This window comes from Crassostrea angulata, chromosome 10, assembly GCF_025612915.1.
Source record: "Crassostrea angulata isolate pt1a10 chromosome 10, ASM2561291v2, whole genome shotgun sequence".
Lineage (NCBI taxonomy): Eukaryota > Metazoa > Mollusca > Bivalvia > Ostreida > Ostreidae > Magallana > Magallana angulata.
The window spans coordinates 48,300,657-48,316,796 of NC_069120.1; the positions used below are offsets into that span (position 1 = coordinate 48,300,657).

Consider the following 16,140-nt stretch of genomic DNA (forward strand, 5'->3'; position numbering starts at 1 on the left):
AGATGCAATATTGCTGTAAGTTCTCAAATCTGTCTTTTGTCATATGTAATATTTGATTAATGTTTCAATGTTTTATGACCCCAGAAAAGTATGCCAAAAGCATACCGCTGTACACACCAGAGTTTACCTGTGCAAGTTTTGTGTAGTTTTGCAGGTAATCAATCGGCTGTGCAGCTAAGACGGATTTAATCATAAAGCGAAACTACATAATTTTGAATGTATTACACCGAATTCGGTCATTATCTGCATAGCGTTTTGATGTAGCTTTTGTCATACACGTGAGTATCTTTTATTCCATATCAAGAAATATTGCTATAAATCGTTATGGTCGCAGAAACCAATTTCAAACCCGTTCTTTATGATTTGATATACCTCAGTCAAAAACTCTTAATTCAAATTTGTCAATATTAAAACAGCTGTTGCTTTGGAAAGTCAATATTCAACATGGTGGGGTGTTTTTCTGGACGTTTTATACAGCATTTTTTGTCTTTATCTGATTTGGAAGAGAAAGGGGGAAACCCCCGCAAAACATTGCCCTTGTACTACGGTATTTGGCTAGGGAGGGTCCCTTCCTTTCTGGTGCACGACTACTCAATTAACTTGTTATCTCTGTCTGTTCTAGAAGTCTGATCTTAAATAATTACCTTCTCGATGATCATTCTTCACAAAAAGATTGTGTACTTTTTTGCCTTTCGTATAGCTCGACTCGCTTTTTATATCGGAATCATTAACTAAATGTTATGCCAATTGTACAGAATTTCGAGCAAACCCGTATAACCGACACGATTCTAAAAACGCAATATTTCAGTTTTGCAAATACAAACTACTGCGTCGTTCGCAATCTGCACAAAATCTGAATAATTGTCGATCCCTGAACCGTCCTGATTCTACTTCCTTCATTATTTTTTCTTTAAGTTTGTTGTGATGTTCATACGCCGATATCAATTGTTTTGAATGAATGTGAATTCTTTGCCCCGTGTATTATTTCATGACCTTTGCCCAAATAAATATGCTTTTCATGTTTCTAGCTAATAGCAATTTCATAACAACAGACAATTATGATTCAGATATTTACCCTGATGTATATACAAAACTAAATAGACTTTTGTTTGTTTGGCGTAGTTGTCATGGCCGTTTAATCAAATGTGGAAAAATTAGATAAGTACATGAATATCAGATAGATATCAGTCAGATATATAGTACATGTACATCAGATAGATTTCATACATGTACATTGAACTCGACATGCGCCGTTCAAACAATATGGCAGCATATATCAAATATATATATGTAATATACAATATTAGAAATACTCTCTTGACCCGAGGAGCCTGGAAAAAACAGTGCCCCACGGAGACAGTATTCTAATCAAAATTATGCACTTTGTTGCCGAGTCCTTGAATACAGATGACCTGCAAAACCATTCTTTGTCCATATTCACTTTCCAGCACATCTTTCTTCTATTCTTCATGGCCATGACGCTGCAAAAGAAAACTCAACCCGAAAAAACTATTCACAATTTATAATTGTACAAAAACAATACCTATGCAACTATTCACAAGTAGTTTAAATGGAAATTTATAATAAATTATAACCATGCAACCTAATTCTAAATAATGGGTTTGGGTGGGAGGGGATTTTTTGTGAACGACTCAGGGAACAGTTGAATATAAAAGGAAGAGCTTAACGCGCACGCTCCAACACCAGGAAGTGTAGAGTTATTGCCCTTGAATTAACATTACTAGAGTTATAGTTCTTGCCCCAAACAATATGCTTAACTGCATGAAATAACAGGGTTTATCCATATTTGATAAACCTAATTATTTCATGACCTTTGCCCAAATAAATATGCTTTTCATGTTTCTAGCTAATAGCAATTTCATAACAACAGACAATTATGATTCAGATATTTACCCTGATGTATATACAAAACTAAATAGACTTTTGTTTGTTTGGCGTAGTTGTCATGGCCGTTTAATCAAATGTGGAAAAATTAGATAAGTACATGAATATCAGATAGATATCAGTCAGATATATAGTACATGTACATCAGATAGATTTCATACATGTACATTGAACTCGACATGCGCCGTTCAAACAATATGGCAGCATATATCAAATATATATATGTAATATACAATATTAGAAATACTCTCTTGACCCGAGGAGCCTGGAAAAAACAGTGCCCCACGGAGACAGTATTCTAATCAAAATTATGCCAAATGGATCACGGACACTGTCACGTGAACCATCCGCCAATACCAGGCGGCAATTTTGACAACAATGACACCTGTAGATATGATACATAAGAATGTCTGTACTTGGACATTCTAGATTCAGATATATGTATATGATATATAATAAGATAGATAATTAAACGGACCATGACTTGCCACAGATATATCAGCTAGTATATTTTAAGGATAGGTGCGAGAGGAAGATGTCACAAACTGCACAATAGCATTTTTCAGGGAATTTATGTATATATTGTTACCCAGATCTGACAAATGCACACCATCTAATCTAAATAATCGCTTTTGAGTTATCTGGATATCTGGATATTTGATAGATGCACCATTAAGCTTTTTCAAAACAAATGTTGCAATGGCACTATTTATTCTACGCCTAGAGTTTTCACCTTCAATGGTTGATAAAGACTGCCTCCAATTACTTCTAGGTAATATATGTGACCATACAATGAGAGTGTTTGGCAAGAGGTCTGCTATTTGAGATAAAGTTAGTTTCATGAATTTTTGAATACCTTTTAGGGTATTTTGAGGGTCCCCAATATTATTACCCCCGCAGTGAATTATCAAAATAGTTGGTTGTTTATTAGCTATTAACATACTTGACACAGTTGTATACAAGTACTCCCAAACCATTCCCCTTCTACCATTCCAATTAATGGTAAAGTGGTTTAATCCAAGGTTTAACTGATTTGTGGTCTCTGCATATTTCTGTGCCCAATGAATAATAGATGAGCCAATGATCCAAACTGAATCTGAAATTTATGTATGATTTCACAGCATAAAACTATAAATACTATTAACATGGTCTTATGTAGGATTTGAAAGCTGAGGAACTCCATCTACCCATGTGCTTGATTTGTATTTCAGAAACCCCTTTTAAGTACAGGTAAGTTGCACCTCCAATCCTAAATGAGTGCGACTTGAATGAATTTGTAGGTACCTCTAGGAATTTTAAGGATTTATACAGCATGGATGAAAATTGATATTGAGTCAATGGTTTAGTATTGCAGTGGGCAAATAGATGTGTTGCTTGAATGCATTGCCTATGACTTTGAAATTTTTGAAAAATTTGAAACATCAAAAAAGAATCTGGTGTTTTGGGTATTCTAATGGATGAACCATTACCAAATTGATCTGTTTTTGAGCAACCCACAAAAACTATAAATTCATCCTCCAACATTTGAACATGATTTCTTTCCAATGCCACTAGTTCACTTACTCTCAATAAAGCAAAAAATGCAATGAGAAATGCTGACTGAAATAAATGTGCTTCATACGAAGAAATAGTTAAATGTGGAATGATACTGGTAATTTGTGTTAATAAAGACAATGTAATTGGTTGTCTAATGTCCTGAGTTCTGCATGACCTTTTAAATCCTGCTAACAACTTTTTGACCAAAAAGGATTCTGTAGCATTCTGCCAACCATGTAAATTTACAACAAAACTCAAACCAGCCATATAAGATTTTGCTGTTGAAAATGCAAATCCAGATTCCTTCATATAAGCTATAAACATTACTATATGATCTATAGGTGGTGGCCACAAATGCTCAAAGGAAGCTTGAACTCTGAAATTAAAAATTGCTTGGATGCCTTGTTTATAAACTTTACTTGAGTTTTCAGATATACTGGCTTCTAACAGTTGATCTATAGTTGATGAATAATCTCCCAAAATGGAGCAGGAATTTGACATGGAAAATTGTCTGCTGTAGGAGCCAACTGTCGGAATCTTGACCACTGAAAGCGAGAAATAGCATCTGCTATATTGTTATTTTTTCCCGGAACATGTATAGCTCTAACCTGGATATTATACCTAAGGGTATACAATACCAACGCTCGAATCAAAACCATGACCCTGTTATTTTTTGAAGACTTTTGATTAATAATATGAACTAATGAGAAATTGTCAATATGCAACAATAACTTTTTTGCATAGAGTTGTTCTGCCCAAATAAAAACTCCCAAAACAATAGGCACAAGTTCAAGAAAAGTAATATCTTTTGTTGTCTCATAAAACCAATGTGAAGGCCAAGCCAAATAACACCACTGACTGCCAAATATAACCCCACAACCTACTGAACCTGAGCTATCTGTATAAAATTTGAGTGTCTCATCATCTTGCCATGTCAAAGATGGAAAAGGGGTTAATCCATTAAACTTTGTAAGAAATTCTACCCACATTTCTAAATCCAATCTGATTTCTTTTGAAATTCTTATGAAATGGAAAGATTTTTTACCTCCTGCTAAAGCCGCATATACACGACGACAAAATGCTCTTCCTGAGGGCAAAGCTTTAACCACAAATGCTAGTGACCCTGCTAATGACTGTAATTTTTTAACGGTGACCTTTTTACAACTTAAAGCATCATTAATTTTTTCCAAAAGTTCAGTAACTTTATTTTTTGGAATGAAAATAGTTCTTGAAACTGTGTCAATGCCTAATCCTAAGAAACAAATAGATGTACATGGACCTTCTGTTTTTTCTGGAGCTAATGGGATCCCTAAAATTTCAGATAACTTTATCATATGAGCCATTAACATCTCACAATCAGCTGTGTTTGCTCTACCTATAAATAAAAAATCATCTAAATAATGAATGATCCCCCTTGAATTTGACCTTTGCTGCAGCTCCCAGTGAAGGAAGGAAGAGAACATCTCAAATAATGAACATGAAATTGAGCAACCCATTGGCAAGCATTTGTCCACATAATATGAATTTAAAAACTTGAAACCTAGCAAGCAGAAATCTTCAGGACAGACTGGCAACAATCTAAAAGCACTTGAAATGTCCATTTTGGCCATTAATGCACCCTCCCCCATCTCCTGAATCAGTGACAAGGCTTGATCAAATGTAGAGTACGACACTGAACAATATTGCTGATCAATGTGATCATTGATACTATTACCCACTGGGTGTGATAAATTAGAAATCATACGCCACCCTCCTTGCTTTTTGGGGAGGATACCAATAGGATTACACCGCAAATTTGAAATAGGTGGACAGGGAAAGGGGCCTAAAATTCTACCCAATTTTATTTCTTTCTTTATTTTTTCATGTAACTCAACAGCATGTTCCTCTGCAGATATCATGTTTTTAAATTCAACCTTTTTTCTAATGCCTGTATATTGAAGTGAAAACCCATTTTTAAACCCATTTGATAGAACTGTTGCTATTTCTTTGTTTGGGTAATTTACCAGTAAAGAATCGAAGTTAGATGTATTGATTGGAGTGCTGCCAATATCCCATAATTTATGTAACAAGTTACATGTAGGTTTGCCGTCCTGTGGTTTGTTGTCGATTCCTTGATTCATGTTGGTGGGAACATGTGACGACAACGCACTTGGTGCGTCAGGGGTGGGGTTAACTATGGGCGGCATGTTGTGAGGAATCATCCCAATCATCCCGCTCCGTGACATTCCCTGGCCTGCTTCAGTTGACGCCTGTGTCGCTGGTGTCGTCGGAGCCGCAGGTGTTGGAGGAGTCGCTTGTGTCGGAGGAGCATTAATATTGGAGATGTTTGCAACGGGCTGTCTCACTTGACCTCCTCGACGATTTCCGCGACGACCTCGTGCCAATACACTACTCGAGGCAACTGTATTTGTTCCATTTGGCACGGCTGCGTATGGGCTTCTCGCCTTAGATGCCCTTTGGTTCCTTACCCTCAGCATGATATTGAAATAATATGCCGGTATAAAGTAATAAAACTCGCCGATTAATACGATAAAACTTGATTATTTCTCTAGTTGATTTTTTGTGACCGACTCAGGGAACAGTTGAATATAAAAGGAAGAGCTTAACGCGCACGCTCCAACACCAGGAAGTGTAGAGTTATTGCCCTTGAATTAACATTACTAGAGTTATAGTTCTTGCCCCAAACAATATGCTTAACTGCATGAAATAACAGGGTTTATCCATATTTGATAAACCTAATTATATTTAAAAACCTGTGAAAATCCTAACAATAATATTTTGCAGTCTGAGTATTTGGATAAACATGACAAATACTTCTCTAGTGCAGGGAGTTTAATGGGAGTTTTACCGAGGCCCCAAGCCTTTGCGGGTTTGTAAATCTGAAACGGGGGCCCTGGTTGTTGGTGTTCTGCATGTGGTTCCCTGAAATGCGATTGTTTTGTCCTGGGTTGATTGTTAGCATGTTATATTGGGAATCTGGGGGCACGAAAATTATGCATGTGATTTGTTTGTGCAAGAGTGCAGTGTAGCATGGCATGCTTGGCACTGGAACGTAATTAACTATCAGTTTACGTGCAAGGAAACTTTTCACAAGACCTTATGAAATTGAGGTTGTAGCACTTTCCTATAGATGTAGCTCTGTGCAGTGTTTGAGGAGCATTAAAGTTGAAGTTGGGGTCATGTACATTAACCAGAGATCAGAATCATCTTTCCCCCGTGATGTTGCTGGATTATGAGCCTTACGTAACCTATGCTGGACATCATATTCTTTCCATCCCACTGCTCCCCTATTAGCGCCCATTCTAACACACTACATGTATTTCAAAAGCTCTATGTGGATTTACATGTAGCAGGGTGGTCACTTAGATAAATCGCAGCTAATATAAACATGATATCAGTCCATTGTTCTTTGGTGTCAACCCTTTTTGGGTAAGCATCCTTGGATATCCCCCCTCCCCCATATTATTTACGATTAATTTCTTTTCATCCCCTCCAGGTCTAGAGGACAATAGAGAGGCCAGATCAATATACTGCCCTTCTATTTTCTTATTTTTTATTTTTGGCATTGCTAACGTGCATACCTTGCATGTTGTGGACCGATGGAGCGGCTAGCGGAATATCGTCTATGCATATGGCATGTGAAGATGATGCCGATGACCCTGAGGGTTTTGTGTTCTCCGAATTGGTTTGCACCAGTTCTGATGGGCCGTCGTCCATTATACCATTGGGCCGCTGCTCCCTGGTTCTTGCCGTTGGACTTTCACTGGCCTTGTCATATCAATTTTCATCCTTTTAGACCGCCATGGCGGCATTTCAATCATTCGATAATACGTAATATGCATAAATAAACAAGTGTTAATTTAAAAAATTGGGATTTCAAAATAAGTGTATAATTGTTTCATCAATAAATTTGTTTATTTTAACGTTATACTTTTATCAATATTATTTTTCATTAAAATATTTACATTTTCAGCTGTCTTTATCTGTGATACCATTACGAATCAAATTGATTCTGAAAGCCTAAAACCCAATTATTTCAGAAATATTTCATAAATGAGCAACACCAAATGGGTGTGTCTTAAAGCATGACCTAAAACGGTATTGGCTCCGCTGCGTAGTAATACATAGCATGTGCTACATGGAAAAATAGTGGCTTTAAAATGTTGTTTTAAAGTGTAGAAATTGGAAATAATATAAATATAAGTACATGTAATAAGAAATCATTCTTTGAATATATATGAGGTGATTATTTCGGTCGGACGTGGTCAAATCTATCATAAAGCCCTTCTGGCTTTGACCACGCCCCGACCAAAATAATCACCTCATAATATTCTAAGAATGATTTCTTTTTCCTTAAATATATTTAAAAGGGATTTAATCATATTATCTAATTCTTGAAACATGATGTATTAGATAAACTTGATTCGGTAGACTTAAAACAAATGGGTTTTTACTAAAATTGAAAATGTCAGGGCCGCCAGCTCGTGGAGTTTGGTGCATGCTCAAAATTTATTTCATAATAGTTTCTGCTCTTCTTGAAACATAACAAGGAGGAAAAAGAGTAATTTAATTGATTTTATTAAGCTACATTGATAATGAATGTACATAAATGTACATAAATGTATAGGACCATAACCACCCCTTCTCAACTAACAACCAACTACCTTTTTTGAAATTGTGTAATTACTTCATTATTAGTACTGAACAGTAACCCACACGCCATCTATATATTTTACATGTAAGACCATGACCAAATGTTACACATTGATTAGCTGTTGTTACATCCTCTCAGTTTTATCCATATCAAAAATAAAACCTTTTTGATATGAAACGTTTTCATAAAAATCAAGAACTTCAGTTAAGTTAAGCTTAAGGTTAACATTTTCATAATTTCTTTAAAGACTTAGAAAAGAATTAAGCGTGTACTGTGCTCTGGTAGAAATTAATTTCTTTATGAAATGATGGTTACCTACTGAAATATTTTCATGTTAAGAATTATGCAATTTCATTAAACACTAAGTAAACTGTGTGTCTACACTAACACAATTTGAATTGAATTTTTGGATATGGTTTAAAGTTTCTTCTCTCATTCCAGATAATCTCAGAAACGGACTTTGACGATAGAATTTTTTTCTTAGCGTAAGAAATATTAAACGAAAATGAAGCAAACTTTTCTCGTAAAATTCACTGAATGCATCGCTAAATGACTAAGATGTTAAACATGTGATCAAAATGATATCTTGTCATGTGATTACTTTTAAAAAAAAATATTTTTAAAAATAAATATATTGTTATAAAAACCTGTACACTGTTGTCATGTAAAATACTTTGTAAAATACTTGCATAAGCACATTGGATGTCCCATTGCATTATTTTCTACACCTTAGCTAAGCGTTAACAGGGGAAAGGGACTGGGGAAGGGGTCCAGAGAATATCAATAACACCCTCCCAGTTATACAGGTTAGTTTAAGTGGACAGTTTTGCAGTTTTTTCATCCCTCCCCTCCACATACACACATAGATATGTTTCGTCACATTGTCAATATCAGTTATGCATGATTTATTTTGATATATTTTGTGATGTCTTATCGAACATGAAAGAGATAATTAACTTTAACTTGACTGTACCTATATGTTCTTAATCCCTTAGTAACCAAAGTATCTGTGACACTGGCTGGTTATGTGGACACGGAGCGGGCACACGGTGGATCACTTACAATTTAACTTTTAGCGGTGCATGATATCTACCTGTACCTGCAATACTAAAATTCATATCTAAGAAACAATTCACAATAAACAGGTGATTCATTATTCCATCAAGGATTGTAATATGTGACGTTGCATTTGTAAATTACTATGAACTTAATTTGTGAATGTTAATCTGGGAAAATCCAGCTTTGTTTGACTTTTCATTTTTACTCAGGTAATCGACACAGGTGTAAAGTGTGTAACTTCAAAGATGTCCAACGAAAAACTATTCAGTATCCAGACAGGGAAAATTACCCATTTCACGGAGGTGGACTATGTGTTGTTTGGACTATTATTGGTGATTTCTGCTGGTATCGGACTTTTCTTTGCCATCAAAGACAGAAAGCATAATAACACCAAGACCTTCCTGATGGCGGGGGGAGAAATGAGTCCCTTCCCGGTGGCTCTCTCCCTCCTGGCTAGCTTTATGTCCGCTATCACAATCCTGGGGACCCCGGCAGAGATGTACAATTACACTACGATGTACTATTGGATAGGGTTATCCTATCTGTTTGTTGCTTTTGGGGCTGCCCATGTGTTTATGCCTATCTTTTATCAACTAAGAGTAAGGAGTGCGTATGAGGTAATTTCTGTTTTTATTTAATACATCATGCATATTTTCATTGACAAAAGTTGTGTACATCAAGCCTACATCTGTCGCTTGTCAGTGCCTAGTAGCATTATCAATTCTCGGAGCTCTGGTATCTCTCGCACTGTCAACTAAATTTTCACCTGAACGTATATTATCAACGAAAGTAGTTATTTTCACCTGTATGGCAGGTAATACACTTTTCAAAATCAAGTGTGAAACAAAGTTCTAAATTGTGATCTTGACATCGTTCACAACGTTAGACAAGTGTCCTTATAGCAAACGATCGCCAGCAGGAAAAAATTATGTGAACGGGAAAATATTTTGCACATTTCAGTAAACACATTGTGAACGTGAAGCCCGCGTTTGTAAATATTTAGGAGGCACATTGTATTTAGAAAAACTTAAGATAAATTACTTAACAAATCTCTACTTTTCGAAATTACCTGAAGAAATCAAAGATGCAAAGAACTCACCTGTTTAGGTCACGTATATCAATATATACAGGAATTAAGTAGGGCCTAAAAAAAGTTGTGTGTTTAGGGTAACCCGACCTAACCTAGAAAAATGCTCCCATCCTACCATTTTTAGATGTCTGTCTTTATCCGATTGTGAATTTTATATTATTCCTATTAAAAAATCTGTTTTTAAACATGACAAAAACAAACATTCTTAGGATTCATGCAGAAAAAAATATGATAAAATAAAAAAAAAATCCCTACCTACCTAACCTAATTTTTTCATCAGTGTTACCCTAAACACACAACTTTTTTTATAGGCCTTGAAACACAGTTCTGGTTTTCTAACTGTGTTATAGAAAACTATCTTGTCTTTGAAAATATATGCATTAATGGTGATATTGATTATAAAGTAAAATTTTTATTTAAAGAGGCGAAACTTACTCTAGTGTCGAAAATTTGACAGGTGTGCTGATGTCAGGCTTTTTACCGCCCTATTTTATCCCCCTAGTTGGTTTCATATATTTAGTTTTACACTTATCACTTTGCGTTCGATATGGTTCTTCATCGTTTATTAAAACGCCAAGGATAAGACATGAGATATTTTATATCTTATCTCCAACTCAAAAATTGATATTGGTATCCCGTTAAGCATGTAACACTATAAAATTTCCCTATTAAACCTGTTTATAGCTGCTGTCACAATTCGAGGTTTAGAAAACACGTAACATTTCATTAATTTCAATTTTATGACTAATAAAAAAACCCCAGGATTTACGTATTTGGAATAATGTTTAATAAGTAGCTTTGAATCTTTATCATGTATGTCATATTGAGGCAGTAAATAATGACTTCATTTATATCATGCCTTTAGTTCCGTGTTAGTTTCATTGGTGATTGCCTTAAAATAAGTTAATTCATATCTAAAGTATTTTCTCTTTGCGGCAACTTTATACTTTAATGCTGAAATCATCTGCATTTTAAGATTGTCCTGATTTAATATTTTGGTCAACATATACATGTAGCATCAGAAATAATGTTCTTTGTTAATTTTTTATTGGGGGGGGGGTGTGATTACAGTATCTGTTTTACACTATCTATCTATCTATCTATCTATCTATCTATCTATCTATCTATCTATCTATCTATCTATCTATCTATCTATCTATCTATCTATCTATCTATCTATCTATCTATCTATCTATCTATCTATCTATCTATCTATCTATCTATCTATCTATCTATCTATCTATCTATCTATCTATCTATCTATCTATCTATCTATCTATCTATCTATCTATCTATCTATCTATCTATCTATCTATCTATCTATCTATCTATCTATCTATCTATCTATCTATCTATCTATCTATCTATCTTGTGAGTTTGTTCTGATTTATTGTTTAAAAAGATACGTTTAGAGCATCTTATGTACTGATTTATTGTAAAGTGTTCCTAGCATTTGCATCCAATGTTTGAGGGTTTTTCTTTCTTTCTTTCTATTTTTTTTTACATTTCCTTTATATTATGCCGATTTTGTTGTTTTATGTTTTCAGTATCTGGAACACCGATTCAGTCGAGGGGTGAGAACAGCAGGCTCAATGACATTCTGCGTACAAATGGTAATACTTACATTTTCAACTGTCTTTGTCTGTGAATACATCACGAATCAATTTTGAAGCCTATAACCCAAAAGTTTCAGAAAAGATGATCGACACAAAAATATAGCATTACCGAAACACGGTATTGGGTGCGCCGCGTAGTAATACATAGCATATGCAATGAAAAAAATAGGGATTTTAACGAAATTGGAATTAATATAAATTTAAGTAATAAGAAATCATTCTTTGAATATTATGAGGTGATACATTCGGCCAGAGCTTGGTCAAATCTATCATAAAGCCCTTCGGGCTTTATTGGATTTGACCACACCCCGACCAAATTATCATTGTATTTAATCCTTTACAGAATTGTGATAAGTGGAAACAATGTGTATATTGATGGATACGTTAACAAACGAAGGTTGAGCCAAAACTTAAGTAATGTCGCACTAGATGCTACTTAAATTATAAATACTCCGCTTACAGCGACAAACACTCGCACAATATACATGTAATATCTAATTAATAATGAAGATTTGAAATGTTCAAAGCGAAATACTCATTCTGTCGGAAGGTATCGTACAATATATAGAACCCGAGGTAATGATAATCGCCGCAAATGCTTAAAATTATAAGGCATTCTGTTCACTTTCTCTTCCTATAAATTTGATTTAACGATTTCAGTTCCTTTTCTAGTTGAATAGTTTAGTCTAAACTAAAATGCATTGAATCTTTAACGCCCGTGCAGTTTCTTAGCTCTTTGATAGAGGGAGAAATAATATTTGATAGATAACTCCGCGTAAAATATCAACATTAAAAACTATGTTTAAAAATTAATTTTTCCATTATTATACATGTAATAAAACTGTGACATTACTTTTGGATTAACCTTTGTATATTTAGTATCATGTCATGGTGAGAGATTCTTAAACATGTATTTGTAAAGAAAGTTGGCAGCAAGTAATTGATTGGATTCTTAAAATACATGTATGTTACTTTCTGTTAGGAAATCATAATTCGATAAAAATTCAAAGCAGTCTTACTATGTAATCTAATAAGATATTACTATGTTACAGTCTGACATTTTATTTTCTAAAATTAACTTCAAGTATGATTTTTATTTAGATGTAATTCGACATTCTGTAATTTCTTCAATAAATTTGAAATTTTAGGAACCAACAGAATCCAAGTTTTCATTATAATATTCAGTCATTTAAAAAGAAGCTGTTGCCCTCTTCAACGTTTTACTAGTTCGTATTTATAACAACTTGACATGTTTGTAAATAAAAGTGTTTATCCGCTGTTTCTTTTTGTTTAGTTGTTGTACATGGCCCTAGTGCTCTATGCCCCATCATTGGCCCTGAATTCAGGTAATACACATCATGCATCTACAGAAGAACATTAAACTAATTAAGTATGATTTATTTCAATCTTTTATATAATAGGTTGGTATTTTTTATCGAAGGCTGAGGGTTGCTTTTTTTCTTCATGAATGATTTTACATGGAGCTTGTGGACAGTAATACTAGTATAGTATGGGAATGATGTAAACTTGCTGCTATTATGGACAGTAGTATTGTATGGGCATGATGTAAACTTGCTGTTATTGTGGACATTAGTATTGTATGGGCATGATGTAAAACTTGCTGTTATTGTAGACATTAGTATTGTATGGGAATGATGTAAACTTGCTGTTATTGTGGACAGTAGTATAGTATGGGCATGATGTAAACTTGCTGTTATTGTGGACAGTAGTATAGTATGGGAATGATGTAAACTTGCTGTTATTGTAGACAGTAGTATAGTATGGAAATGATGTAAACTTGATGTTATTGTGGACATTAGTATAGTATGGGCATGATGTAAACTTGCTGTTATTGTGGACATTAGTATAGTGTGGACAATAGTATAGTATGGACATGATGTAAACTTGCTGTTATTGTGGACATTAGTATAGTATGGGCATGATGTAAACTTGATGTTATTGTGAACATTAGTATAGTATGGGCATGATGTAAACTTGCTGTTATTGTGGACAGTAGTATAGTATAGGAATGATGTAAACTTGCTGTAATTGTAGACTTTAGTATAGTATGGACATGATGTAAACTTGCTGTTATTGTGGACAGTAGTATAGTATGGGCATGATGTAAACTTGCTGTTATTGTAGACATTAGTATAGTATGGGAATGATGTAAACTTGCTGTTATTGTGGACAGTAGTATAGTATGGGCATGGTGTAAACTTGCTGTTATTGTGGACAGTATTATAGTCTGGGCATGATGTAAACTTGCTGTTATTGTATACAGTAGTATAGTATGGGCATGATGTAAACTTGCTGTTATTGTGGACAGTAGTATAGTATGGGCATGATGTAAACTTGCTGTTATTGTGGACAGTAGTATAGTATGGGTATGATGTAAACTTACTGTTATTGTGGACAATAGTATAGTATGGGAATGATGTAAACTTGCTGTTTTTGTAGACAGTAGTATAGTATGGAAATGATGTAAACTTGCTGTTATTGTAGACAATAGTATAGTATGGAAATGATGTAAACTTGCTGTTATTGTAGACAGTAGTATAGTATGGAAATGATGTAAACTTGCTGTTATTGTAGACATTAGTATAGTATGGAAATGATGTAAACTTGCTGTTATTGTAGACAGTAGAACAGTATGGGAATGATGTAAACTTGCTGTTATTGTAGACAGTAGTATAGTATGGAAATGATGTAAACTTGCTGTTATTGTGGACATTAATTAGTATAGAATGGAAAGGATGTAAACTTGCTGTTATTGTAGACATTAGTATAGTATGGAAATGATGTAAACTTCTGTTATTGTAGACAGTAGTACAGTATGGGAATGATGTAAACTTGCTGTTATTGTGGACAGTAGTATAATATGGAAATGATGTAAACTTGCTGTTATTGTAGACAGTGGTATAGTATGGAAATGATGTAAACTTGCTGTTATTGTAGACAGTAGTATATTATGGGAATGATGTAAACTTGCTGTTATTGTAGATAGTAGTATAGTATGGAAATGATGTAAACTTGCGGTTATTGTAGACAGTAGAACAGTATGGGAATGATGTAAACTTGCTGTTATTGTAGACAGTAGAACAGTATGGGAATGATGTAAACTTGCTGTTATTGTAGACAGTAGTATAATATGGAAATGATGTAAACTTGCTGTTATTGTGGACAGTAGTATAGTATGGAAATGATGTAAACTTGCTGTAATTGTAGACAGTAGAACATTATGTGAATGATGTAAACTTGCTGTTATTGTGGACAGTAGTATAGTATGGAAATGATGTAAACTTGCTGTTATTGTAGACAGTAGTATAGTATGGAAATGATGTAAATTTGCTGTTATTGTAGACAGTAGTATAGTATGGGAATGATGTTAACTTGCTGTTATTTTTATCTTCAGTGACGGGGTTTACGTTATGGGGATCGGTTATCTCGGTGGGAATAGTATGCACACTGTATACTACAATAGTAAGTCAACTTACATTTCAATATTATCTTAGTTGTATTCATGTAGAATATTTATTTATGTTTTGCCATGCAATGTGCATGTTACGCACTTTGAAAAAAAATTTCAAAGTGCGTTAAATCTTGGGCCAAGTGAACGCACTCGGAAAAAAATTTAACGCACTTTGAATATTTTTTTTCAAAGTGCGTAATTTTTTTCAAAGTGCGTTGCCACAGTGCGTTCATATGATGAACGTTAAAGTAAGCTTGGTTATTGTGATACTGGCACTATACTGACAGTATTGTTAGTAGGGATTGCCACTCGTCAAAAGTCATATGATCATACAATATGGTTATTATTTTTGGTTCAGAATAAGGAGATGTGAATCTGTTTTTGTTGGTCAAAGGTTTCAAAACCTCTTTGTGTATAAAACTTATAAGCAACGTATAAAACACATATTTTTTTAATATACGGAACGAACATGTAGTGTTACACTACTTCGATACTTGGTAAGTGTCGGAATTCTCACATCGTTAGGTAATTGAATCGTCATAGAATCCCCGAATATACCTCGTTAAATGTATATTTCAATTATCCTGTAATTTGTGAGGTAATTGCAGCATTATTTGTTGATGATGTATAATATCCCTCACATTTAGTTAAAAAGTAAACTCAAACTTTTTGGGGCGATAGGGAGCTACATTGTAGTATTTCTTAATCTAAGTTACTTGTAGCTTTTTTCATGTTTGATAATGTTGTAGATAGGTATGTTTATAAATGTCTATACGTTTCATTCTTTTCTTACTGTATTATAAACGTT

The 16,140-nt window shown here is 34.3% G+C and overlaps 2 protein-coding genes and 1 pseudogene across 7 annotated transcripts in view; 1 reads left to right on the plus strand and 2 right to left on the minus strand.

Annotated features, from left to right (window-relative positions):
- The window catches only part of LOC128165893 (sodium-coupled monocarboxylate transporter 1-like), a 25,659-nt gene continuing 9,519 nt past the window's right edge, over positions 1 to 16,140 (plus strand). Inside the window, exons 1-6 of one of the 4 annotated variants that reach the window (XM_052830831.1) lie at positions 128 to 278; positions 9,091 to 9,240; positions 9,364 to 9,771; positions 11,792 to 11,857; positions 13,155 to 13,206; positions 15,276 to 15,343. In XM_052830831.1, coding sequence (XP_052686791.1) covers positions 9,400 to 9,771; positions 11,792 to 11,857; positions 13,155 to 13,206; positions 15,276 to 15,343 — 558 coding nt within the window. In that variant the 5' untranslated portion in view covers positions 128 to 278; positions 9,091 to 9,240; positions 9,364 to 9,399. Of the gene's footprint in view, positions 16 to 127; positions 279 to 9,090; positions 9,772 to 11,791; positions 11,858 to 13,154; positions 13,207 to 15,275; positions 15,344 to 16,140 lie in introns of those variants that run through there. The other 3 variants (XM_052830833.1, XM_052830830.1, XM_052830832.1) reach the window with 3 other exon arrangements.
- LOC128165892 (uncharacterized) lies at positions 1,002 to 6,219 on the minus strand. 3 transcript variants are annotated; one of them, XM_052830827.1, is made up of 3 exons: positions 5,445 to 5,529; positions 3,861 to 3,986; positions 1,002 to 3,001 (listed from the first exon to the last, which is right to left on the minus strand). In XM_052830827.1, exons 2-3 carry the CDS (start codon positions 3,940 to 3,942, stop codon positions 2,418 to 2,420), a joined length of 666 nt encoding a protein of 221 aa, XP_052686787.1. In that variant the 5' UTR covers positions 3,943 to 3,986; positions 5,445 to 5,529; the 3' UTR covers positions 1,002 to 2,417. The 3 variants fall into 3 exon arrangements, with proteins under 3 accessions (XP_052686787.1, XP_052686789.1, XP_052686788.1); XM_052830829.1 differs by lacking the exon at positions 3,861 to 3,986 and having other exon boundaries at positions 2,794 to 3,001; positions 5,445 to 6,217; XM_052830828.1 differs by lacking the exon at positions 1,002 to 3,001 and having other exon boundaries at positions 3,797 to 3,986; positions 5,445 to 6,219.
- Positions 6,260 to 7,930, minus strand: LOC128166021 (uncharacterized; annotated as a pseudogene).

Coding starts and splice junctions, on each gene's coding strand:
- LOC128165892 (XM_052830827.1), bottom strand. CDS start 3,942: ATGTCAAATTCCTGCTCCATTTTGGGAGATTATTCATCAACTATAGAT. Junction 3,002..3,860: donor CAGTATATCTGAAAACTCAA/GTAAAGTTTATA, acceptor CATAAATTTCAG/ATTCAGTTTGGATCATTGGC.